Source organism: Eschrichtius robustus, chromosome 4, assembly GCF_028021215.1.
Source record: "Eschrichtius robustus isolate mEscRob2 chromosome 4, mEscRob2.pri, whole genome shotgun sequence".
NCBI lineage: Eukaryota > Metazoa > Chordata > Mammalia > Artiodactyla > Eschrichtiidae > Eschrichtius > Eschrichtius robustus.
In genome coordinates this window covers 113,997,675-114,025,224 of record NC_090827.1, presented here as the reverse complement: position 1 = coordinate 114,025,224, position 27,550 = coordinate 113,997,675, and the positions used below count along the sequence as shown (strand labels likewise).

Sequence of the window (27,550 nt, the reverse complement as noted above, 5' to 3'; positions counted from 1 at the left end):
AGGGAAATTATTGTGCACCATTCATTCCTTCTTCTCCTTCCCTTCCTCCTCCTGCAGCCCAGAGCGCAGACATCACTATTTTAGGCGATGGTATGGAGGCCAACTCGAGGCGGGGAGGGATGCAGGAGGAGCAGGGTCTCTGACTTTGAGGAGAAGAGCTGCCAAACAGCCTTGGACTGCTTGCCTCTGGACTTGACTTACATAAAAAAATATACATAAACATTTGTCGTGTTTCAGCCCCACGATTTCTTTTTTAAAGTGTCTTGCAGCCTTAAATTTTTTTTTTTATCAGCCTTGGTGCTCACCAATAACGTAGCAGAGCCTCTGATCAAAGGCATGGACACATGTTTCACAGAAGCTGAATGAGAAGTTCTAGGTTCAAATCCTGGCCCTTTCACTTTCTGGCCATGTGACCTCAGGCAAGCTTGTAAGCCTGGTGGGAATAAGAGTATCTACCCCAACTAGCTGTTGAGTAGCGTAAATAAATAACTCCCTGGCTCAGTGCACCACTAAGGAATTGCTGTGTTCTGTGTTTCATGTCTTTTCAAGTTCAACTTCATGGCCAAATCTTTTTTCACTCAATCCAGATCTTTAGATCTTCAGATCTATATTAGGAACTTGTTCATTATTTAGTGCCCATTTTCAAACCAAATATGTGCCTTTTCCAACATTCAACTCTGTTGACGAGCACCAGTCAGTTCTTCAGAAGGGTTCTTCAAGCTGCGGTCCCTTCTAGCCGTGAAGCTCTGGGATTCAATGACTGAGAAAACCGAGGCTGACAATATTTGGTGCCTAACTTAACATGTGTGCTGTGATGAATCTGAGTTCTACACTACTGGTGTCTTTATAAGTTCCCTAACTTCACTTGGGCTTCATTTAGCTGATCTATACAGCAAGGATAATAAAATCTGTACCTTACAACTAAATTAGATAAGTTTATAAAAGGCCTGGCACAAAGTAGGGACTCCATATATGTTAGTTTCTTTTCATTTTCTCTCATTCACAAGTCCTAGGGCTTGCTGGTATCATGAGAGAACCAGTATTCAAACTCTGAGCTCCACACTTACAGCCCTTGGTTCTTTCCTCTACAAGATGCTGCCTTTCTCCATTTTTATCTTTTAAAAACTTGAAAGTATTTGGGGATGGAGGGCATCGGCCTGATCTTCCTCTCACTATGGTGAGGAGTAGGATAGTTTACACACTTTACCCTGGCAGGTCCCAAAGTTTAGAACATCTTCAGCTTGGCATCAATCCATGGTTATAGCGAAAGGCAGGAAGGAACTTGCTTAGGGTTACTTTCACTGTCTCTGAGTAAAGGATTATGATGTCCAATAAGCCTTGACTATGACTTGTATAGTCAAGGGGAGCAGAGAAGGAAAAGGGAAGAAAAGAGGGAAGTAGGAAGGGAAAGGAAGAGACAGAAATAGAGATATAGAATATATATACACACATATAATATATGTATGTTATATATCTATTATATATTGAATTTGTCATCTATCATCTATCTGTCTATCTATCTATCTACCTATCTATCTACCAGCTCAGTCATCTAGCACTTCTGGGAATTTTGGTTTTATTCACTGAACCACAGTCTCTTGATCTGAAGATTATGAGCTGTGAATTCCAAGTCACAAATAGTCTAAACTCACAGTTGCATGGGAAACATGTACTGGGAGTTGGGAGAACAGGCTTAATGTTCTCACTAGATGGCTCTTGGAAATTCACTTCCCTTTTCTAGTTCTTAGTTTCCTCATCTGTAGAGCACAGTTGTAGAATCTCAGACTAGCTAAGTCCCCAGAAATTTTCATTTTTATTTCCTTTTTTAAAAGCTTGTGGCCAAAGCTGGTTAGAGTGTCTGTCACATTAATAAACTACCGCAATTGGTTGAATGAATGGATGGATGGATGAATGAATGGTGATAGTTAAGGCAGCTGCCTCTTGGTGGAGACAGCTTTGATAGTTTCCATCCACCTATCTATATATATTTTTGCTTCAGCCAGTGATTCTCAAAAGACTGTGCTAGAACTACGTGAATTAGAATTATCGTGTTAAAGGTAAGGATTCTCTGGCCTCACTACAGCTCTACCAAAGCATAAACGCTGGCGTGGGCTTGATGATATACATTTTTCACTGCTGTCATTCTGATACATGATGAATTGTGAAGACATTGTAAATCCTTGGGCATATCAACCTTAGATGATTTGAGTCCTGGCTTGTGCTTATAAGAACTGGGTGGACAACTTTTCCCTGCAATTCAACTGTTAACGTTTCTGTTCACCAATTTCCCCAACATCTTGGAGAGAACCAGCCTCTGATAAATTAACACAGGTACTGCATTATCTAGAAATGGCCAGAAGGAGGCACTGGATGCTCACATATTCCATACCCACCTTTCCTCCCTCTAGTCCTAAAATTTGTATTAATTTTTCTTTTAGAAGTGGGAAAAACCAACGTTTAAGCTTGATTTCCTGGGCTTCCCTGGTGGCACAGTGGTTGAGAATCCACCTGCCAATGCAGGGGACATGGGTTCGAGCCCTGGTCCGGGAAGATCCCACATGCCACGGAGCAACGAAGCCCGTGCGCCATGACTGCTGAGTCTGATGTCTAGAGCCCGCATGCCACAACTACTGAGCCCATGCGCCGCAACTACTGAAGCCTGCCCGCCTAGAGCCTGTGCTCCACAACAAGAGAAGCCACAGCAACGAGAAGCCCGCGCACCGCAACGAAGAGTAGCCCCCACTCGCCGCAACTAGAGAAAGCCGGTACGCTGCAACAAAGACCCAACACAGCCAAAAAAAAAAAAAAAAGATTGATTTCCTTAGAAAAAAACAAAACAAAACAAGTGTTCCTGGAGAAAATCTCCCGAGTTTATTTTATGGAAAAACATGACCCTGTTCTCTATATATCAACTTCACAGAAGATGTTGGTATTGACAGATTGTCCAAGTTTGAATATGTGTCTGTCTTCTCAAGGCCTAGAGAACTTTTTTTTTTTGATAGATTGTTTTCAGTATACAAAAAAAAAATGCTGCTGTAGAAAAATTATAAGATACAGTTAAGCAAAAAAGAGGAGAATAAAAATCACTATAATGTCCGCATACCAAGATAACCACTATAAATATTTGATTAGAGAAAATCCCTAACAACACATACACACATGATATAATCTATGTATATATGATCAAAATGTATGCGCACTGTTTTCTTGCCTGCCCCTTCATATAATAGCATGCTATAACATACCCATAATTGAATATGCTTCAACGTCATCATTTTTAATGGCTATGTAGTATTCTTTCACATAGATGCCCTACCATATTTTCAACAAATCCCATGGTAAAAAATTGCAAACAACTTTAAAGTATCTGGGAATGTTATAAATAGCACCACGATGAGCAGTCTCTTATGTAAACCATCATGTGCATCTTTAATTATATCAGTTTTATTATAGTGTAGTAGACACTGGCATTGGTGCCTAAGCTTGCATAGGCTGGAGTGGTGTGGTTTGCTAAGTATTTTTGTCAGGGTACAGATCTGAGTGCCTATGGGCAGGTCTGGGCAGCTTTATCTCAATTGACTTTTGGGGGCTTATGATTTGCTTTCTTTTCCCTGCTTGTGTCTCTAGAATGTTGTTAATGAAGTGGAATACCACCTGTCAGTTTTTCTTCTACCTTAAGGCAGGTGGAGAATGAGCCCAAAGCGGGAGGGGTACAGGTCACATTTATAATTCACCAGTCACCGAATCAGATGAACAACCTCATTTACAGGCACCATCCCCTTTAGAATTCTCTACAGTCCCCCCAAGACTTTAAGTGGATGGTAGGAAGGGCTGAGAGGTGACAAGTAGATGGAGGGGGGGTACTTTTGACACCAAGGACTCAGTACAATTTGGAAACATCTACCTTGAGAGAATGTAACCTTTCTTAGGACCCGAGAAGCTTCAGAAAAACATGTTCTGCAAGAGGGATTAGAGCTGGGTGCTCGTTTGTTTCTTATTTATATTCATACTTGCAGCGCTGATTTTGCTTTTTCCTCCTCCTCGCTGCTGTGCAAGCCATGCTGGGTGGCTGGGTGCTGCTTATATTCTCCAACATGTGCTATAATGAATCTTGTGAATTGATTTGCTGATGACATCACTCCCAATGCATCTATTGCTTCTTTGCACACTTCCTGTATTTCTCTCTCTCTTTTATTTTTTTTTTGGCCATGCCACACAGCTTGTAGGATCTTAATTCCCCTACCAGGGATCGAACCCGGGCCCGTGGCAGTGAAAGCGCAGTGTCTTAGCCACTGGACTGTCAGGGAATTCCCTATTTCTCTTAATTTTTATTTATTTATTTATTTATTTATGATTGTGTTGGGTCTTCGTTTCTGTGCGAGGGCTTTCTCTAGTTGTGGCAAGCGGGGGCCACTCTTCATCGCGGTGCGCGGGCCTCTCACTATCGCGGCCTCTCTTGTTGCGGAGCACAGGTTCCAGACGTGCAGGCTCAGTAGTTGTGGCTCACGGGCCCAGTTGCTCCGCGGCATGTGGGATCTTCCCAGACCAGGGCTCGAACCCGTGTCCCCTGCATTGTCAGGCAGATTCTCAACCACTGCGCCACCAGGGAAGCCCCCCTATTTCTCTTTTTTTATGTCTCATCCCAGTCATTATTTCTAGTGACTAGTTTTCTAGTTAGCTCTATGGGACTTTCCTTGATATAATAATACTCCAAGATGAGTAAGTATATACTTTATTCAAACTTTAATGGGGTCTTACTCTGTGTCTGGTAACAGGAACTAGGCTCTGAAAAGAGATGCAGGAGAAGCATAAAATGTGGTTTCTGACCCATTCACTCACTCAACACATATTTTGGGGGGAGCCCATTATGTACAGTTTAGTTGAACAAACACTAATGAGTAGCCACAATACCGGCATTCAGGCAGACTTATACCCACTTCGCAGTTGAAGGAACTCAGGCCCACAGGGATCTGGGCTTCATCCAAGGCTGCACAGCTAATAAATGGAGAGGCACGATTCCCACCCCTTCTGCCAGCCTCCAAAGCTGTGGATGTCACACACTTCCAGCCTGGGAGCCACCAGAGGGAAAGACCCTAAGTCACCAGTGTCACCTGGAACAGGCCAATAGTTTTATCCAAAGAAAATCAGAAAAGAATGGAAAGAAGAGTAACGGACTCCTGCTAACATTCCCACTGCTTAGGTGTCTGGGGGGCCCTGACTCACCTGTGACACTATGGATTCGAGGCCATGACCTAGGGCAGAAAAGAGAACCAAGGTAAGTGTCAGCTGCAAGCAATTCATCATCTTCCCCAGAGGAGTGGGTAGTCATCAAAGGCAGATCACAAATCAACTTATGGGACACTTACTTTATGTTTGTGCTGTTCTAGACCTAAAGGAACATCTCATTACAGAGAATACAGAAAATAGAAAAATGCATGGAGAAGAAAATAACGGTCAACACCACAGGTGATATTTTGGCGAGTCTCAGGCACATATGTGCATGCGTGTATGAGGATGTCTTCATGCATTTCAATATACAGATGTTTAAAAATAATATAAAAGAATGTATAGGCTCCTGATGTTAAAAATGCATTGTAGATCTTTGTTATTTGAAAACATGGTATTTATCAGCTGTGTGATTTTTGGAGAGGGAAATTAGGTTCTTGCTCATTTTTACAATTGTAAATCATGTTGCAGTGTGTACCCTTCCTGCAACATGATATCCTTTTTAATCTGATCTCTGAGTGTTTCCATGGACAGACTCCATCAAGTGCAACTGCTATGAAGGTGTCTGATAACGATAATGTGGGTCTCCTAGGCCCCTTGTTTCGTATCACTCAGGTGCCTTCTGGATGGGTTGAATGAATTTATATTCTTATCTACAGAGTGTGAAGTGACCATCTCAACATATCTTACCACCATTAAATCCACGACCATTTAAAACAACTTTTCCTACTTGCTACTTGATTCCTTATTTTATCTGTTTCACTTCCCCGATTCCTAGTTAGATTTAATTATTGTTTATTTATTTATTTCAAATGGTTTTGGGCCATTTGCATTTCTTCGGTGGTAAGTTATCTGGAAAGACCAACAAGGTCTTCTCCTGGCTGCCACATCCTGCCTTGGACAGTGTGATTTTATTTATTTATTTATTTATTTATTTAACATCTTTATTGGAGTATAATTGCTTTACAATGGTGTGTTAGTTTCTGCTTTATAACAAAGTGAATCAGTTATACATATACCTATGTTCCCATATCTCTTCCCTCTTGCATCTCCCGGCCTCCCACCCTCCCTATCCCACACATATATACAATGGAATATTACTCAGCCATACAAAGAAAAGATATTGAGTTATTTGTAGTGAGGTGGGTGGAGTTAGAGTCTGTCAGACAGTGTGATTTTGAAAGCACATTTCCCCTAGATTTCGGGCAATGATCTGAAAAGCCCTGGGGCAATGGAAAGCTCGGAAGGATGCGGCTTCTGTGAGCTTACTTGTTTGTGTCTTTAATAATCCCTTTGCATGGCACCTATCCTCTGAGGCTCTCAAAGTGCGTCACAGGAGCAATTAATTGAGCATCGCAACACACGCTGGGTGTAAATATTTATGAGGCCTCATTGGTGGCTGTGACACTGGGCACAGAATAGTTAAACTGGGAGATAATAGTCACCAGGAGACCACAGTCCACGAGTCCCGCTTCCAGCTCAAACTGTTGCTCTCTGCTCACCATGTTAATACTCAAAATGATTCTGTTGGGTAGCTCTCCCTGTCCCAAGTTTATAGACGAGGAAATGGAGAACTCAGAGGGCTCCATGACTTGCCCAGTCCCACGGAAAGCAAGAGACTTGCCACCAGCCTGTTGGACCCTCAGATCCTTGTTGCCTCCTGGGGCCCTTGCCTGCAGGCCGTGGCGAGTCATGCTTTGGAGGGATTTTGTAGCTGCCGTCTGGGATGCTTTGTGCTTAGCTCTTGGCACTCTTTCAAGTTGCCTGAGATGCTGCAGAAATTAACAGTAAATCAGTCAGGAAGGAGCAGATCATTTATCTGGGTCCTGAGAGATCTCTTTTGACACTTTCCACACGCAGCCCCTTCCCTGACATCTTGGTCTTTGATTAAAGCCTCAAAAGACTCCCCAGACTTGCAGCTCCTGACATGTGACATGGAAATGATATGTTTCTGCGACTGTGTACAGGGAGCTTGATGCAGGCAGGGCAGGCCAGGCTGTGGACAGAAGGCAGCACCTCAGAGCAGGCAGGATGCAATCCTGAGCCCAGGGACTTTGAATATGAGGCACCCTCTTCCCGGGATCCTAGGAGGAGCTTCAGGGTTTTTTTGGTTTGTTTGTTTGTTTTTGTTTTGTCATATTTTATCATGACACATCAATACATCCAGGATTTATTTTTCAATCCATTGACGTTTAACAGAATCATGTTGAAGATTAAACATGAATTGAGTTTTAAATCTGCTTCCACCGCTTGACCTTAGTCTATGTTATTTCAAAGTCATTGTCATTTCCTTCAGCATGTCAGCCCTATCACAATGCCTGTACTTTTACATTGGATGACCTGAGATCATTTTTTTGTTTGTTTGTTTTTTCCTTAACTTTTTATTTTATATTGGAGTATAGTTGATTAACAATGTTGGGTTAGTTTCATGTGTACAGCAAAGTGATTCAGTTATATATATACAGATATCTATGCTTTTTCAAATTCTTTTTCCATTTAGATTGTTACATAATATTGAGCAGAGTTCTCTGTGCTATACAGTAGGTCCTTGTTGGTAATCTATTTTAAATACAGCAGTATGTACATGTACATTGCTTATATGCGGAATCTAAAAAAATATGTTGCAAATGAACTTATTGACAACAAAGAAATAGACTCACAGACTTAGAGAATGAACTTATGGTTACCAGGGGAGAAGAGTTGGGGGGAGGGATAGATTGGGAGTTTGGGATTGACATGTACACACTTCAGGTTTTAAATTAGGATTTCATCCTCCTTCTGACCTTGGCCTCAGCTGACTCTTATTTATTTTTCCCCTCACCCGATTTTTAGAATCAAAGATCACTAACATTGAAAGCATGTTGGAGGTAATGTCCAATTCGTGGTTCCAAGTTTCAGATTCTTGGAGGTGGGACTGAGGTCTTTGGACAGCTAAAAAGGGTGGATCTGAAGGGAAAAATGCCTGTTCAGGCACAAGCAAGGCTCGGTTTTGGCTGGTGGGATTTGCCCACTTTGCAGATGCAGCTAAAGCTTAGAAGAGAGAAGTGACGTGTCTAAAGTGGCACAGCAAGCAACTGAGCCCCTGGATTGGCCTTATTATTTACCAGCCGATGCAACAACTCAGCCCCCTGAGTTCCCTGCAACTGGCAGCTTCCTCCTAATTGTAAGGCTGTCTGGAAGCGGTTTATCTGCTGACTCCTCTTGGCGGGGCCCCAGAGCGATGGTGCTCGTTCATATGTCCTATCCTCCGGGACGGTGCACCCCAGGGCCCTCTGTGTGTCAATGCAAGCCAAGTGGCTTAGCAGAGGAAGCAGTGGCAGAGCAGGGAACGATGTCGTTATTCCAGCTGAGCCTGAAAGCGGGGAGGGAGGCTGGAAGGAGGGGTCTGGGGAGGCGTGCCGGACTCCACGGTTCTGTCTGGCTGGAGTGCAGACACTATCTCGACACCGGCAGCTGACAAGTGCTCTGAAAAGGCTCCTGTGTTAACACTCTTTGCAGCCTGACAGCCCAGGGTGATTAATGAAAGATGCTGCTTGCAAACTTGCTGGAGATTTGATGTGTTCTCTCAGTGCTCAAGCGAGGCCCATGTGTTAGCAAGCTGCCTCTTGCCAGGGAATTACGAAGATTCTCCCCGGCTTCCTTTAGTCAACCGCATCCATCACACGGCCACATGTGAACGAGCTGCAGCTGGATGGTGTGTAGCTTGGCAGCCATCCTTCTGCCCTTCCCACCCGCCTGCTCCTTTCTGCATCTGGGCCTGAGTGAAGCAGGTCTCTCTCTCTCTATTTCTGCTTGGATAGGCAGCTGTCCACGTGGTGGGCATGGAGTATGAACTGAGCAAAGCTGGCCTCCAGAGGTTTGTGGTTTTCAATATTTAAGGCTCATTTTAAATGAAGATGTTCAATTTCTGAATTATTTTGAATTTTTAATACTTCTTAATAATTTAAAAGGTTTAATAATTTTTAAAGGGTACTAAATTAAACTCCCCCCACCCTCGCTGCCTGGGAGAACTGGATCTGATGGAGTGGGCAGAGTGCACTCATGTTCTCTTATCTATGGGAACAGAGTTTGGATGGTGTGTTATTCCGGTCCCATAGAGAGGGGACTTGGTCCTGTCTCCAGGGTCAGGCTCCTGGCATGGAGACTAATTCCTCATCACATCCTTGAGTCTGGTGTGCGTGGGCCCCTATGGGTCTCCCCAGGCACCCGCCGCTGGTCCAGAATGTGGCAGCAAAACCCTTGGGGAATGGTCGGGGTGATTTCATCCCCCTCTCTCAAACCTCCAAGATTAACTGGCTCAGCTCCACACCTCACTTTAAGCTCTGCCCCTCAAAGGAAAAAGACTAGAATAAAATGCTCTCATTTGGGGGAAGATGATTGATCTTTTTAAGAGTCAGTAAACTCGTTTTCAATATAAACCAGAAAGAAATGAAAATGGAGGTAAACTTTCTAAATTCATTCCCTTCTTCCCGCTCTTTGAACATTTATCTACACCATGTTGGGAACTGTGCACTTTACAGAAATCATTTCACCCAAACTTCCTAGCAATTCTTGTTGGACAGTATCTTTATCTCAGTGTTAGGGCTATGATGGGATGTTTGTGCTGGATGGGACCACAAACTGGCCTTTTCATTTTGCAGATGGATTGACGGAGGCCCAGGTCAATCTCATGGGGGAGTCAATGGTGTCACGCTTCCCACCCAGCCTGTCTGTTGGCAGGGCTCACCCTCTTCTCTCCACCTCTCTGAGGGAAGGGTAGGGTTTGCATCAGGGAGCCATGGAAGCTAAGGTGTGGAAATGCACAGTGAGCTTGGAGAGCAGGCAACCTGAAGGATAAGCTGGAAGGATGTGTCAATCTCGAGGTGTCATGGAGCTTTGCAAGGCAGAGGATAAAGGATGCTCAGAGCCACATGTTAGGAAGGTGACGCAGGAGCCCATATGATGGAGTGCAAAGGGAAGGTCTGGGATGTCACAGTCTCAGTAAGAGGTAGTGACGGGCCTCAACACTGGGCATTTTTCTTCCTCCCCACATGGCCACCAAAGCCCTCCTCTGATCACCTAGCACCTGCCTGGTGGAACTCACACTCGTATCACCAGAACAGAGCACAATGCGGTTTCTCAAACCTTCTACACCAGGCCCCCAACTCCTAAAAGGGAGACCAGGTATGTAACGCAGTGCCTGGGACATGGCTCATGCACAGAAACGTGCTGTTGAACGAGCATGAGGGAGAGGATGGGTGAGTGGATGAAGGCAAGGTGCTCAGGTGCAGGGAAGCACAGGTAAGAGGGCATCCCTCGAGTAAGACAGCCTTGAGCCGCGCTGCAGTCCCCGTCTGGGTCTATACACAGACTCATTCTCCCCCAGCAAGGCCTGGAGGGTGCCAGCACATTAGGAACCTGATACACGGGTGTGCACGCCTCCCACACAAATCCCCCTGGGAATAGGTTCTTCCTTTTCACTATAGACTCAACGTTGGAGAACATCTCCCAACTCCATATTCCTTTGAAGCAGATGAAATTCACACCAAGGTGGAATCAGATCAAGACTCATATTTAATAAGTGAATAGTGGGTTCATTCTTTTTTTTGGGGGGGTGATGGAAATGTTCTTTTTAAAATTGTAGTATAGTTGATTTACAATGATTCAGGTGTACAGCAAAATGATTCAGTTATATATATTCTCTTTCAGATTCTTTTCCATTTTAGGTTATTATAAGATATTGAATATAGTCCCCTGTGCTATACAGTAGGTCCTTGTTGTTTATCTATTCTATATATAGTAGTGTGTATCTGCTAGTCCCAAATTCCCAATTTATCCCTCCACCCCCTTCCCCTTTGGTAACCATAAATTTGTTTTCTATGTCTGTGGGTCTATTTCTATTTTGTAATGTTCATTTTATCATTTTTTTAAAATGCCACATATAAGTGATATCATATGATATTTGTCTTTCTCTGTCTGACTTACTTCACTTAGTATCTCTAGGTCCATCCAAGTTTCTGCAAATGGCATTATTTCATTCTTTTTTATGAACATACGATATTCCAATGTATATATGTACCACATCTTCTTTATCCACTCATCTGTCGATGGACATTTAGGTTGCTTCCATGTCTTGGCTATTGTAAATAGTGCTGCGATGAACATTGGGGTGCCTGTATCTTTTTGAATGAGAGTTTTTGTCTTTTCTGGGTATATGCCCAGTAGTGGGATTGCTGGGTCATATAGTAGTTCTATTTTTAGTTTTTAAAGGAACCTCCATACTGTTCTCCATAGTGGCTACACCAATTTACATTCCCACCAACAGTGTAGGAGTGTTATGGATTCATTTTTTGTGAAAGATGTTCTTGACTAGTTCTAAGAATCTCCTGTGTTCTATTTTGTTTTTACAAAAAAAATATTTGGGAAGATGCAACTCCCTGAAACGATCCCGAGGAAAACATTGACAGTGTTTGGCATTATTCCAAACTATAAAAAGCTCAAACCCACCATGACCCTCTGGGCTGGAGTAGGTCCAACCCCACTCCTACCCCCTCAGCATCCTGCCCTGCCAAGGCTCTTGAGCCTTCCCTCCTCTGAGCTCCTACGGCAGCACTTCTGGCTCTAATAGCATACTTAGTATAGTTAAAAAGCAGTGTATAGTTATTAATTTCTTATATAAATTGTATATTAAATTTTACTTGTGTTTTTTTCTTTCTTCAACTAGATTTTAAGTTTTTTGAGGACAGAAAGCATGTCTGGTAAGCTATAATCCCTCTTGTGTAAGCTATCTATGTTCCTGACAAATATTGAAAAATGAAAACAAAATTATTTGGCAGTTTGATGGATATTTAGCAGATGAGTGAGTGGAGCAGAGCAGGGTGCTTTGCGGTTCTACTTTAGCTGCAGTGGGCAGAGCAACTCCTGGGTCCACCATCCCCTCCACTCTCTCTCTGTCCCTCCCCTGCTTGTTCTGTCTTCTCTCTCTTCTTCCATTCTTATCCCTCTGTTAAAAGTTTCTTTTATCATCTACTTCAGGATCCAGTCTATGCCAGGCACTGGGAGTAGTACAATCTCACAGCATCCTGGTGCGTCCCGCTGGGTCCTGACTTTATTCTTCCTCCTTCCCCCCCTTCGTACTCCCCTCCCTTCAGCAATGTTTATGGAACATCTCCTGCATAGGAGCTCCTTGTGGACAACCACAGAAAGATGGCGGGACACCACCCTATTCCATGCATCCTCTGAAAGCACTTGGCACCCTCCGTAAAGCTCTAAGCTTGTGAATTCCTTTGGGAGGACACTTTCTGCACAGTGCGGGGGTCCAGAGGGAACAGACACCCAGGGCAGCTGGAGAACAGGTGGGGCAAAACCAGACTAGTCGAGAGAAGACCAGCAGCTGTGGCCGCCCGGCCCGAGCTGTGACCTCAGGTGTGCCTGGCCAGGAAGGCCGGCAGGGGGCCTCCCTGTGCACGGAATAGAACAGGGAGGCCGTCTCCTTGAGGAGTGGCCTCCTGGGATGTGAGAAATGACAGCCACCTGTACCTTGTCCTCTGGAGTTAACTATTGCTACGGGTATTAGTGACAGAAGGGAAAAATCAATAGTCCATGAGGCGATGAATTGGGAAGGGTCTGAATGTGGGAAACGTGAGTGACACTGTTAGGAATAGCTCCATCAGGAATGGGGAAGGAGAAAGAGACTTGCACTTGGAGTGTGCACCTTGGCTTTGCTACTCTCTCGAAAGTGGACTTGGGAAAGCCCTCCTCCTCCCGCTCCTTAGTCTCCCCGCTGGGCTCCCACAGGCCTGCATCTGCTTCTGTCCCACATGCACGTGGCACAGTATCCTGTGATCTATTATACACCAGATATTTTTATGTTCGTCCCCACAAGAGGCTGAGCATCTTGATGGCAGTGCTGTGTCTTCTTTATTTTTGATTTTCCTGGTCCCCAACGCAGTGATCTCTCCCAGGTGGGGACAACATTCTCTCCCATCTCCCTCCCACTCTCCCACACTGGGTCCCTATCTTATATCGTCTTCCCTCCATCTCATTTACATAATGGGAAGGGGCAGAGCGAGAGCTGGGCCCAGAGGCCCCTTGCTCCAGCTCCGAAGCTTGCCCTCTTGATAATGATGCTTGATGCTGAGGTTCTCAAGCTTGAATGGGCATCATAATCACTGGGAGAGCTTGTTTAAACCCAGGTGCTTGGACTCCAACGCCCAAGTTTCTGATTCAGTAGGTGGGGCCTGAGATCCTGCCTCCCTAAGCAGCTCCCAGGTGATGCTGGTGCTGCCGGCGCAGGGACCAGCCCTAAGAATCGCTGCTAGGAGGCTTCGTAGCTATGACTGTGGATGTCCTTCTCAGGAGTTGAATGCATGTGCCCCTTCTTCATAGTGGAGAGTCTTGACATGAGTAGATTTGAGACTCATAGGATCAGAAAACAAAATTCACATGCGGCATCTTAGAACCCAGAAAAGGCCCTCGATTTGAAGTCAGACTCGGAATGCAAATCCAGCTGTTAACAGTTACCAGCTCTGTGACTGTGACCAAGACATGTCACCTCTCTCAGGCTCTCTTTCCTCATCTGTGAAATGGGAATACTATTACCTACTTCAGAGAATGATTGTGAGGATTAAATGCCACAGTTCCTCTCATGGTTTCTGGTACTGGTTAGGCGTTCAACTATTGATAAAAGTTTGGACTTGATTGGAAAACATCAATCAGGATGTTTCTGTTTCTGCCCACATGGGCACAGGGCACAGAATAGAAGTGGGGACTGGGGATTTAGCAAGATAGATTCCATGGGACATTTTAGGAAACATTCATCTTAATATTGTTGACAGGTTGGGGGTAATGGATGTGCATGTGATCGTGTGTTTTTCTTGGATAGTCTCCTGGGCTGTATCATCTGCGTGAAACCCCAGCATTGAGCTTTGTATTTTACTTTGTACACTACGGAGAGGTCCATGCATGTTTGAGTTTGGGGGTGGGTGGGGAAGGACAGCCCTTCTGCATCTGTCGCCAGAGTTGACCCCTACACCTAACTAAGGGATGGCAGTAGTGAGGACAGTGACGTGGAGTGCCAGGGTTGTTTCAGAGATTAGTACTAATGATTATGTCCACTGTTTACTATATACCACACCCAGCTATTCAGCTTTGAGGAAGTTATTTACCCTCTCCAGTCTGCATTCTTCTCTCCTATAAAAGGAAACCTAGTAAGAATGTGATCGCTAGGATGCAGTGAGACACTACCTATTAAGCTCTTTTTTTCATTTTTTTACTGGAGTATAGTTGATTTACAATGTTGTGTTAGTTTCAGGTGTATAGCAAAGTGAGTCAGTTATACATATGCATATATCAACTCTTTTTTAGATTCTATTCCCACATAAGACATTACAGAGTATTGAATAGAGTTCCCTGTGCTATACAGTAGGTTCTTATTAGTTATCTATTTTATATATAATAGTGTGTATATGTCAATTCCAATCTCCCAATTTATCCCTCCCCCTGCTTTCCCCCTTGGTAACCATAAGTTTGTTTTCTACATCTGTGACTCAGTTTCTGTTTTGTAAATAGGTTCATTTGTACCATTTATTTTTAGATTCTACATATAAGTGATATCATATGATATTTGTCTTTCTCTGCCTATTAAGCTCTTACAACAGCGCCTAGCCTGTGGTGAGTACTCAGTGACTATTAGCCTTTGTTATTTGTTGAGAACCTACTATTTTCCAGGCACGCTACAGAGGTCATGCATTTATTCCCCAAACACAGGGACTGCTTTAGGTCCAGCGTATCCCTGGTGGTCAAGATAGTCTTCTCTTGTATTTTTTGTTTTCTTTTGGCTGTGCTGCGCTGCTTGTGGGATCTTAGTTCCCTAACCAGGGACTGAACCTGGGACCTCAGCAGTGAAAGCACAGAGTCCTAACCACTGTACCGCCAGGGAATTCAATCTACTCTTGTTTTTCTTTTTTTTTTTTTTCAATGTTTCAATTTTTATTTGTATATTTTCTTATTAGTTATCTATTTTATACATATTAGTGTATATATGTCAATCCCAATCTCCCAATTCATCCCCCCCTTTTCCTCCTTGGTTTTCAAACACCATTTCTAAAATACGCAAGGTATTGAGAGGGTAATGGGCTTGTCGGAGCGAGGTTGCCGCTGAGCTAGCAAACAGGTCAGCTGAAATTTCAATCCAGCACCCACAGACCCGTTCTGTTCTGCGGCCCTGCCCACCTGTAGCACTGTCCTTACTTCATCATCATCAGATGCCGATAATAATTATAATTTGTGTGGAGAACGAAAACATCAGTTTAATAGTTTTGAAGGTATGATGGTAGATCCAAATATGTAGTTTTCACACATTTTGATTTGATTTATAGATCTCATTTACTAATTTATATTCATATAATACTTTCATTATAAAATATGCAAAGGTACAGAGATTTGTGTGTCTAAGGGATTATTTTTTAAAATTCGGGTTTATAAATGGTTTGGAACAGGTTGCAGAAACACCATCTGTTGCTCTTTTTAATATATCTTGAGCATGCTCTGACATATTCTGAAATAATTTGCTTTGGAAAAAAGCACTGTGCCCTCTCTCTCTCTCTCTCTTTTTTTTCAAATGTAACTGTAAATATTACTTTGATGTATGTAATCGCTGCAACCACTTCAATTTGAAGGAAGACTTCTAACCCTTCCATCTCTCATCTCTTGCTATTGCCAAGAAATAAGAAAAACTGACTTAAAATGCAGCATTCAAATGTGTTTAATGTAAACATTGAAGAAGTCTGAGAACAACCACAAATTTTCCTTTGCTTAATGCAATCTTGATAATATTTCAAGTATTCTGTTTTATAGGCATGCATCCACTCTGCTTAGGGAAAATATTTCTTCAGGCACATCTTAGCATGTCAAGATTGCTTCTGGTGCCTGGCACTTAGTAGGGACTGAACAGATGTTTGGCGATTGACTTGAGTTGAAGTTCACTGGGATGCAAGGGTTGGTATAGCAGTCAGAGACCCTTGGGTACCTCTAGGCACAGAGACAGCTCCGGCAGGGCTCGGCAAGGGGTTTCTGGCTGGGTAAGGGAGGCCTGCAGCCCCTCTGAGCATTGGGGTGTTGTCCAGGATGAGACCTTGGCCAATGCAGAGCTGGAGCTGGCTTCAGGATTGGTCCCTTGTCAGTCATTTCTTCAAGTAGCTTTCCTTCTGAGCTTTAAGACTTGGTTGTGAGCCCCTTGGAGACAGGACATTGCCTCTCATCTCTGCATTTTCAAGAGCCCGTGCAAGTCCTAATGCCATAATCGCTCAGTAAATGTTTTGCTCAATTGAAGGACAAAGAAAAGAAACCAAACGGGCACAGAGCTCCCTCGATTCTCCTCGCTTCTGAGACCTGGCTGTGAACTCATGGCCTGATCCATCCATGATTCATCACTGAAGTCATTCAGCAGCTGTAGGATGTAAGCTTCCCCCTGGCTGTCTCTTGGGCTGTTTAGAGACCTGGGTGGGTGGTGGAAATAGCCCTGGTCTGAAATGCTGTGGACACCTGGGGGCCTGTTTTAAAAAAATTTTTCAATTAAAAAATTTTTTTATTGGCTGTTTTTCCTTGCATCTGATCTTTGATTTTTTTAAATTGAAGTATAGTTGATTTACAATGTTGTGTTAATTTCTGCTGTACAGCAAAGTGATTCAGTTGTACATATATATACATTCTTTTTTTATATTCTTTTCCATTATGGTTTATCACAGGATATTGACTAAAGTTCCCTGTGCTGTACAGTAGGACCTTGTTGTCCATCCATTCTATATAGAATAGCTTATATCTGCTGACCCCAATCTCCCACTCCATCCCTCCCCCATAGCCTATATCTGCATCACATACGTGCTGGCAGTTCAACCTGAGTCAAGTCCCTTCTTGTTCTGGACCTTGGTCACCGTGTAACCTCTAAGAGCAATGACAGAAATACAGTTCTATCCCATTAACATTTCGTGTGCGTGCGTGTGCGTGCATGGGCGTGTGCGTGCGTGTGCGTGTGTGTGCACGTGCTGGTCAGCTAATTTGCTGCAGCATCAAAATTTTTACTCCTCTATTAACAAAGAAGGAAATATTCTGACCTATTTTCTGGCAGAGCAAAGTTCTGGAATTTCAAATCACGGGATTCTTCTTTTGTTGTTTTTCTATTGCCCCTGTGATGAAAGAAAATAGATTATAGTCAGGAAATTGTAAGAAGAGAGGGGGAAAAAAAAATAATTAAGTGCATTCCTTCATAGAAACAACCCCCCAGTCAGATGTAAGTAATTAGCATCTCACACGTAATTCCAAATCTCTCTTTGCATTTCCACTGGGGTTAAACAAAATCTGAGTTTAAAGTAATCCAATTACTTCAAACTTTTTTTTTTTTTTTAAATGTAAGTGCTTTATTTTACAAGGGGCAATAGCGTGGGGTAGAATAAGCGCCCCCATCAGAATGAGGACGTGGGCTCTCCCACATCAGGGGGCTCACGGTGGTGCCCTCCTTAAGCTCTCTGATTGTCCATGACATCACTCTGTACAGCGAAGAGCTCACACCTGGTTAAGGGGAGGCTGTCAAACAAGAACAGTGCTTATGGGCTAAGGAATGTCCTAGATGCTTTCCTATGTTAATTGAATTCGGCCAAAAACTAGCAAACATCATCCGGTTTAGGGAGGCAGATGATTTAGAAATAGCAACTTGGATTCAAATAATTTGTATTGAACTTCTGTATAATTTAGTCACTTTGTGATGGTATTTTCTATGAAGAAATTAACTTATTTTAAATTGAGTTAATTTGTTCAAATTCAGTAAGGCATTCTCTATCATAAACCATCCCTAGTTCATTTCATTAGCCAAGTTTAATATACTTCCATTTCTTGTGCAGGCATTTCGTGAGCTTTATCAGACATTTAAGGATGATCCTTTCCTCCACAAATGTTCCTTGGCAGCTACCTGGGTAGCTCCTCTGACCTCTTTGCCCCCCTGCTTCTCTCCCCTTGGGCCACACCTGCTACTTCTTGGTCCTTAGATTTTTCTCTCCTCCCTCTCCCAGGTCTCTTCCAGGGACTGGTCCCTCTTTTTCAAACACCTGTTGTCTTCCTTCTTCTCCTGCATCTAACTCATGCTTCTGAGTTCAGCTCACATCACTTCCTCAGAGAAACCTTCCTTCCCCTCTGAGATGGACCCCTTCACAGAACTTGTCTGAACTTTCATTGTCCTTCGGTTTAACATGTAGCTTGTATTCATGTCTGCTAAGCTGCAGAACTGCCATCTCCATGAGGGCAGAGACTGCAGCGCTCTGCATGCCCAGGGTTTGGGTCAGTGCCCGACGTGCAGTGGATGTACATGGCGGCACGTGTGAACAAAGGTCTCCAGGAAATGCCAAAAGATGACTTGAGACTCTATCTCCATCTAGGATTTTGTGTGAAGCCTATTGACTGCAACATGATAAATACAAAAAATAGTGAGTTGTTTGGATATATTTTGTCATTGTGTAAATTGGTCATCTAGAAAGATGATGACATTATTCTGTTATTTTTCATTTTTTTTTGTTATTCCATGTTTACACAATTATTTCATTGTATTATTTCATATATTTTATTATTTCTTTTTAAAAAATTTATCTGGGTTAAAGCTCTATTCGTAAATCTATGTCTGCATTCTGACTTCATTTCTAAGTTCTAAACATGAACATCTAACTATTTTTGGGACCTTTCTAACTGGTCCTCTGTCAGACCCAGGCCCTTTTCCTAGTGAGTTTTCCTAGTGAGCGGCTCCATTGCTCACATAGTTTCCCAACCAGCAGCCTGGGGACTCACCTTAAGTCTTCTCTTTCCTCTCCTCTCCATCCTCACCATCTCAACAATTTGCTACCAGGTCCTAACAATCGATTCCCGAACATCCTCTCTCTCCACTCCCGTAAGTGACACCCGATCTTAGTTCTACTTTTAGAACTAAGTTCTCTCCAGCCTGGACTTTGGTGTTGGCCCCCTAGCCACCTGGGCTCCAATCCACCCACCAAACTGCAGTAAGAACAACCATCTTTCTAATTAGCAGAATATTATTGAGTCACCTCCCTGCTTGAAAATCCTCACCACTCCTCTATTTCTGCAGGACAAAGTCCACACTCTTTACCATGATAACCAAGATCCCCACCCCAGTGGCCTTGAATACAATTTCTGTTGTTTGTGTTCTCATTTCCCGCCACCCTCTCCCTCTGACAGGCCCCCCCCGCCTTGTCCTCTCTCTGGGTCATACTTTCGTATGCTCCCAGATCATCGATTAGATTTTTCTCTTGCCTCCATTGGATCTGGCAAAATACTTTCCATTCTTTAAGGTTTAGTTCAAATATTAGTTCCCCATGAGGTCTTCTGTGCTGCTTCCTCTTTCAACCCTTTTAGTATTTGTGGTATATCTCTGTTTTACCATTTATTCATTTGTTCATGAATCCATTCATTCATTAACTCAGCAAGTAATATCGGATCTATCTTGTGCCAGGCTGTATGCAATCATTAAAGAAGACACATGAAGCCTGCTTCGTGAATCTTTTATTGTTGTTGGGAGATAGGCCATAAACAAGTAAATAAGCAATCATATTTTTATCATATTGCCTTGTATGTGCCTTGTATGTGTTCATGTGTTCACGTTCCCCTAGAGTAGGGGATTTTTGCCAGTAGAGACGTATACTGGGGATTTTTTCTCTCCCAGCACAGGGACTAGCTGACCTCAGGTGTGATCTCAGCAATGTTTTTAAGATATGAAATGAAGCATTGATAATAAATATATAAAATGCCCCGCCCAATGGGCTCATACACAATAGTGAACCACACACTCAGTTGTGTATGGCCCTTTAGGTCTCTCTGATACCAGGGAGATTCTGACCTGTCCCTGCACTGAGAAGGAGGCCCCCGGTTTCATCATATGGCTCAGATATGGGCAGCGTTTCTGTGCTCTGGCAGCCAATATAACGTTTGCTGCAATGGCTTTAACCAGTTCAATTTTAGGAGAATGGTGGGATTCTGGGAATTTCCTCGAGAACCCAACAGGCTGGGAGCTTCCTCTGACCTTTCCAGAGAATCTGCTTTTGCTTTTTTCTCTTTAGGAAGAGAGTTTAACTCAAGCTCTTTTTCTATTTCATCTTTATAGTAACTTTCAGTAGTAAATAGGTGGGCATCCTTTTCAGCTTCGTGCTACAGATGAGGAAACAGGGACCCTGAAAGTGGAGGGGAATTGGTTCAAGGTAACTGGGCTGGTTGATGGCCCATCCAGGGCTCCACACCAGGTCTCTGATCTCCTGCCAGGTGTGTGTTACATGCATTGCACGGGAAGCCAGAGTGTGTGGCTGCCTGATGCTCAGGGCCAGGCCCCTCTGAGATCAGCTAAGGAACAGGAGAGAGAATGGGTGGCGGGGAAGGGATTCTGGAGGAGGATGGGGAGGTGGTGCTGTTCTTCCTACAATGGATTATTTAAGAAAAACATTAACGAAGCTGGCAAGTGAATAGCCATCTACCTGGACAGTAGGTAGTTAAGTTTATTTGTTTTTAGAACACATAACAAGAGCAGAGAATATTAGAAGGCTTAACAATAGAAGAGGTTCCCTCCCTGTTCCCCACCCCTCCCCAGTTATTTGGGATTGAGTTTTTTTTGCTAATCACAAGGAAAACCGAAATGTCCCACCCCACAGTTTTTCTCTCCACCAGGTCTTTCTGCCTTAAATCATTCCTTAGGGTTCCAGGTTTTAGGGACACATTTTTTGTAAATGCATCATGTTGAAAGAATTACAAAGTCTCAGACTATCACAGAAAATATTGTTCAAGAGCGTCAATCATAATAGGTCAAAATTGTTTTCTTTGCATGAAATTAATAACTGACCTTGGAAGGAGACGGTCAGTTTTCCCAAGTTGGCCATGGCATTTGTGAGCCTGGGGCTGATGGTTCTCTTTACTGCAGTAGTGTGAGCAGATACACACGATTTTCAAGACCTCAAACATCTGAGACCAGCTGTCCTTCCTGTGGGCTGTTCAGTCTGTCCCACCCACATAGTAAAATAAATCCAATGAGCACTTTTAAACCACTGCTCTATTGCTTATTGCTGATCCTGGTCAAGTGCCCCCCAGGGAAGCAACACAGGCTAATTTATTACACAGAGAACTCAGCACATCCCAGAAAAGTGGGAAGTGCTGTAGGTTGGTGGGGAAACTGAGGCACAGAGTGTCAATGGGTGAGCCAATGAATTGTTCTTGAAATCACCTCTTACTCCACTGAGAAAGAGCACATCACCTCACAGGAGCCAGCTTCTGTTCTTAACTATACACCCAACACTTCTTGTTCTACACTTTTCGGAGATCTCTGGTTTCCTTTTTCTCTTTGACACCTCCCTCCCGCATGGTCAGTTGACAAAACCCATCCAGTCCTCCTTCACATGTCTTCTTGGTCCATCCCTTTCTTACACCCCCTCTGAGTCTGCCCTCTCCAGATCCTCTTTACTTTTCAGGTAGATCTAACAGAAGCCAGTTCTGTGTAGTTGAATCAATACATACTGACTGTAGTGTGTTGAAGAGGGTCTATAAAAAAATGTGTCTATCTAGAAATGGTGAATTATTTGGGAAGAGGTTCCTTGAAAATGTAATCAAGGTAAGATCTTGAGATGAGATCGTCCTGGATTAGGGTGGTTCTATATCCAAGGACAGGTGTTCTTAGAAGAGGAGAAGACACGGAGGAGAAGGGCATGTGAATGTCCCACGTGAAGATAGAGGCAGAGGTTGGAGTAATGCTGCCACAGGCCACGGAGCATCTGGAGCCACCCAAAGCTGGAAGAGGAAAGGAAAGATGCTCCCCTAGAGCCTTCAGAGGGAGCACAGCCCTCTGAATTGATTTCAGACTTCTGGGCTCCAGAACTGCGAGAGAATATGTTTCTGATGTTTTAAGCCCTGGTTTATGGTAATTTGTTACAACAGCCCTAGGAAACTAACACACAGGACATCTAACCTGTCCCAAGGTACAGAAGATGAATCAGACCCAAAGCTCAAGCAGGGCAAGACATTAGGTGTAATGATAAAAGGAAAAAGAAAGGAAAAGAAATGGGTCATATCTTTAAGTGAGGGGGTAATCAAGGAAGGCTTCTGCAGAGTGATGAATGAGGATGTACAGGCATTTGCCAGACAGATGACATGGTGAACTGGGAGGTGGAGAGTAAGGCGGGGCAACCTATTCTGAGAGTTAAAGATGCCTGCTCCAAGCTGTCCTGGCCATTTTCCTCTAATTTCTCACCTTTACCTGTACTCCCAGGTACACGCAACATGGCAGGTACAGTCTGACCAGCACAGAAAGAGAACTGCCATTTCTTCTGTTGTGAAACTACACTTCTCTTAATAAACTTTCAGATCAAGTTCAGCTTTTTCCAGAAGCTTCTCATTCTATACACTCCCATTGAGCTTGCAGATTTCTGAGAAGTCACACAAGTGGCTCTTAAGCCATAATTCTCTTTCAAGGGCCTGTGCAGCTGGATCGCTGACTCCAAGATCATGAATAGCAATCATGTATAATGTTATAATTACCATGATAATAACAACAGCTTGAAACTGAGATAAGATTTACAATTGACTGATCATTGTTTGCCATTTCACACTTATTAATCCATCAAATGCTCACAACGATCCTATGAGGTCAGTCCTAGTCTTTCCCCAGGCCTGTTGGATTTCTTTATCTCATGTTCCGTTCATGCTCCATCTCCTGAGGAATTGCCACCTATTAGGCTCCTGAGGAAACACCCTGAGAAGGAGATGATGGTGCAGGAAGTCCATTAGGGTGAGATCTTGGGATCTGCCCCTGTGGAGGGAAGGGAAGGCAGCAGGATTGGGCAGGGGGAAAAGTTGGGCGGTGTTCTTGGATTGGTATGATGGCCCTTCAGAACTATTCCAAGCTGTGGTGGGGACTGTGCATTGGTACTCCCGGGTGGACCGGTTAGTGGATGTGAGCTGCCCCAGGTGAGGCAACTCCATTCAACTGAGACAATTCCCAAAGAAGGTTGCTATGGCGAAACTCCCAAAGTCTAGTGTAACATCATATTGCATTCTGACTCTTTAGAGTGTGAGGTCCCAAGATCAACATAGGTCTTGGCTATATTTTTCATTAGGAGAGAATGAGAATGGAAGGAGGGAGGAAGGAAGGATGTGGCCAAGGGCGGTATGATCCTGAGGGCAGGTTGTCCCCTAGGAAGGAGTGGATAAGCAAGTCAGAGAGATGCTAGCCTCCGTGGAATGTGATGAGGTGTGGACACAAAGGTTAAGAGCACACACTTGTACTTGATCTGGGGTTGAATCTGGTTCTGCCAACTGAATAAGTCACTAATTTATCTTATCATCTCCATTTTACACACAAGGAAGGGCAGAGTTATAATAACTCCCTCCCTCACAAGTTGATTGCATGTTAGTGATCATTTTCATTATCTAGGACCCAATTCTTACTCAAATAATTAAGGAATAGCAGAGGTGGGCAACCAGAAGCACCAAGAATGACAGTTGATAATGAAAGTGTTTCAGCCAGGCCAAAAGTGTGGGTTATTAACTCACAGTTTTCGTGGGTCAGGATTCTAGGCATGACTTTGCTGGGTCCTCTGTTTTATGGTCTCTGTTGAGGTTGTAGAGACCTCACAGTGTCAGCCAGAGTTGGGGTCTCATCTGAAACCTCAACTGGGAAAGGATCTATCTGGTCCTAAGCACATGTGATTGTTGGCAGAGTTCAGTTTCTTATGGCCTGTTGGACTGAGATGATCACTTCCTTGGTGTCTGTTGGTGGGAGGATGCCCTCAGTTCCTTGCCACATGGGCCTCCCTAATACGGCCACTTGCTTTATCAAAACGTGCAAACCAAGAAGACAAGAGGAAAGTTGCAATCTCATGTAATGTAATCACAGAGATGACGTCTCATCAATTTTGCCATCTCCTGTTGCTTAGAAGCAGTCACAGGCCTCGCTCTCAATTAAGAGGGACGGGGATGGATTATACAGGGAGGGACATAAGTACCAGGAGAAGAGGCAATTGGGGGCCACTTTAGTGTCTGTCTGCCACATAATATTGCTTCCTCAATGTGCAAGTGTGAGTAGATGTGACACTAGTTAGTAACATCCAGAAGGTATTTGGCAAACCTGCAAACCAAATAAGCTAGAATCTTTCTGCAGCCTTCCATGACTCCTGAAAATGTCAGGCCAGTTTTCAAAAGTTTTTCAGCTAATTCCAGAAGACTCCAGCAAATGCCAGAACAAACTGGTTCTCCAGTTCTTTGCTCTTGCATGTGAGGGGTCATTGTAATTATTTTTGCAGCAGGATGCTATACGTCTAACTCCCTTAAAATAGTCACTGCATTAGTTGTCACAAACAACTTCTCCAAGTGATGGATATCTATTTTGTTCATCCTATTCGGTCATTAAGCCAAGTGGGTGGTATGTACAAACTTCCTTCAAGTTGTTTATTCCTGCACACAGTTTCTTCTAAAGCTAGGAAATGCTTAACACTCTCTCTGAGCATCTGAGAAAAGCCCAGGTTCTTGGGGATATGACATGCCATAGCCTGGATGATGGATACCTTTTATGTGCTTGCACTGCTGAACCCAGAAAAGTTGAAGGACATACACAGGCTTCTAGCCACACAGATTTCTTTTTTAAAGTTTGAGTTTGAATATATTTACATAGGGCTGATTTTCTGAAGCTCATGCAGCCTCCCCATTCATTCCCGACTCTCTTGCACTTTTATATTGCTTGAATGGGCCCTGAAGATTTGAGCTGGTGACCTCCCCAGAAGAATTTGAGAGGAATGTCGACTCAATAATAAATTGACCACAGTGGAGAGTTGAAATGAGAGAGTTGCTCTTACTCATGCCTTTGTGATGGTTAATTTTACCTGTCAACTTGGCTAGGCTATGGTGCAGAGTTGTTTGGTCAAACAGCAGTCTACATGTTGCTGAGAAGGTATTTCTTAGATGTGATTAACATTTAAATCAGCAAACTTGGAATAAAGTGGATGACCCTCCCTAGTGTGGGTGGGTCTCATCCAATCAGTTGAAGGCCTTAAGAGCAAAGGCTGAGGTTTCCCTTCCTGAAGAAGGAATTCTGCCTCAAGGCTACAACATAGGAACCCTGGCTTGGTTTCCAGTCTGCTGTCCCATGGAATTGTGTTCAAGACTGCAACATCCACTCTTCATACCTGCCCTATAGATTTCAGACTTGCCAGCCCCCATAAGCATGTAAGCCAATTCATTAAAATAAATCTCTCTCTCAATATATGTAACCTTGACTAATATACTTCTAATTTAATCCTCACAATAGTGCTTCATATCAGATACTCATGTTATCCTTATTTTACTGATGAAGAAACAAAGACTCAGCACCCTGGTTATTGAGACAAATCTTGGTATGAAACCTGTTCCTTCACTGAACGGACTCCATAGAAAATAGATGTTTCACTCCAAGCCACAGTGTCAGAGAAGCAGGGAAAGATGTACACACAGAAGACTCTTTGTCCTGAAGGACAAGGCTTTGAGTAAGTTTCTGCAGGAAGCCTGAGTGTGAGATTGTCCTGGCAGGTTGCCATGGCCCCCACTGTGGGACGTTCTCTCTCTCCTTGTGCCTGAGTCATAGTGGAGTTTGAGTTGCCAATGAAGACACAGTGGATGCTGTTTTCCATGAGATGTGGCCTAATTGCCTATCTGGATTGTTGCAATAAACCCATGCCTAGATATCTCACGGGAAGCTACATTTACTTGGAAGCAGACGCTGATGATAAGGCATGATTTCAAACTCTGCTCACAGATGGGGATGCAGTAAGATCCGGTACCTCCTTGTGTCTGTACACACCAGGAGATAAAAACACACCAAATTTGGAGGTGTCCCTGCCCTGCCTGACAGTATGTGTATAGTGGAAAGTGAGGGGAATGACCCAGATACAAGACAGACTTTTATTCCAAAGCAGGTTCAACGTTGGGGGCATTGCTCAGAGCCTTCTGTCTGTCTTGTCGAGTGTCTCCCATTTGTGGAACTTATAGCTACAACCTTCGACAATAATGTCAGGGACAGCCACCTGGAGAGGAAAGAGAGTTTGGTCCTGTGACTTTAGGGTTGGGGTTAGGGTTCGGGCCCTAAATACTTTACTGCCTCACTGTGTTATCTCAATCACGTTACTTAGCTATTACCTGGTCATGGTTATGCCATGTGTAAGATCAGAGCTTGGGTCCAGTTGGTTTGTTCCCTGAAGCATCATTACTCTATGTATCCTGAACACTGGATACATACACTGGATGTTTCCTGTCCCTGCATTAAACAAAGCGGAATAAGAGTCCTGATTCATAAGCAGATTCATAAATCTTGTGGCAAAGTCCTAAAAACCACGGCATAAGAGGGGTGTGTGTATATAACATGCTTTGAGAACTTAGTGGAAGAATGAATTAACTTAAAGGTCCTGTGCTCACTGAAACCCCCTCGATCTTTCACCTGGGTCTCAAGAGCTCCTTACTGGTCTCCTTGACATCAGTCCCTTTCTACTCAAAGATCCTCTGCTAATGTTATCTCAGCCATTCATTTCAACTCTCCGGTTTTGTTTTACAAACCTATGTTCCAGACAAACCGAACATCTTGCTACCTGAAACACAGCACATTGAAACTCTCTCTTCTCATGTGGTCTCCTCTACCTGAGAGTCATTTCTCTCTCTTTCTCTTCTCCTTCTAACTTTTCCACATCATCAAATTCTCCTTGTTCTGCTGGGCCCAGCACAGATGCCATCTTTTCCAATCATGTTTTCCAGATGTGACTAGGCAGATGTCCTAAGTCCCTCTGTGAGCTAGAATGGTGCTTGTTCTCTATCTTAGTGGATGGCAGCCATGTTTCCTAAGCCCCCAGCCCATCCTGGACCCGGCCCCTCTCCTCCTGTAGCCTCTTTGACAGCTCCTGAAAGGCTCTGTCTCATGGTCTTGTGAACAAAATCCTCTCAGACTTAAGTCCTCTACTGAACTGAATTGAAATTGAGCAGTGGGCCCTGGTGCCATCCTTCAGTCAAATATTTATTGAGTAGCTATTATGTGCTGGTTATTGTCTTATGCCTGGAGACACAGGTGGACAAGACACAAATGGTCCTACCCTGGTGAAACTGGCAGCCTGTGAATGGGAACCAAGCTAGTGAGCAAGAAGCTCACCTCCTCTGTCTGTCTTTTTCCCCCACGGCTTCCTATCTTTGTTGACTCCTGATTTGAATGGCTCCCTGGTTTCAGGACAGTCCACCAGGCTCTTACCTGAGTTTCCCTTTGTACAGAGCTATGGCAGCTGCCTGTAGATTCATACCTGGCCAG

The 27,550-nt window shown here is 43.7% G+C and overlaps 1 protein-coding gene across 1 annotated transcript in view; it reads right to left on the bottom strand.

Annotated features, from left to right (window-relative positions):
- Positions 1-26,987, bottom strand: part of CLNK (cytokine dependent hematopoietic cell linker) — a 114,745-nt gene extending 87,758 nt beyond the window's left edge. The window contains exons 1-4 of the mRNA XM_068541998.1: positions 26,896-26,987; positions 17,631-17,750; positions 17,319-17,390; positions 5,224-5,252 (exon numbers count right to left, since the gene is read on the bottom strand). Of these exons, the coding sequence (XP_068398099.1) occupies positions 5,224-5,252; positions 17,319-17,390; positions 17,631-17,750; positions 26,896-26,987 (313 nt within the window). The remainder of the gene's footprint in view (positions 1-5,223; positions 5,253-17,318; positions 17,391-17,630; positions 17,751-26,895) is intronic.
- Between the last annotated feature and the right edge of the window lie 563 nt (positions 26,988-27,550).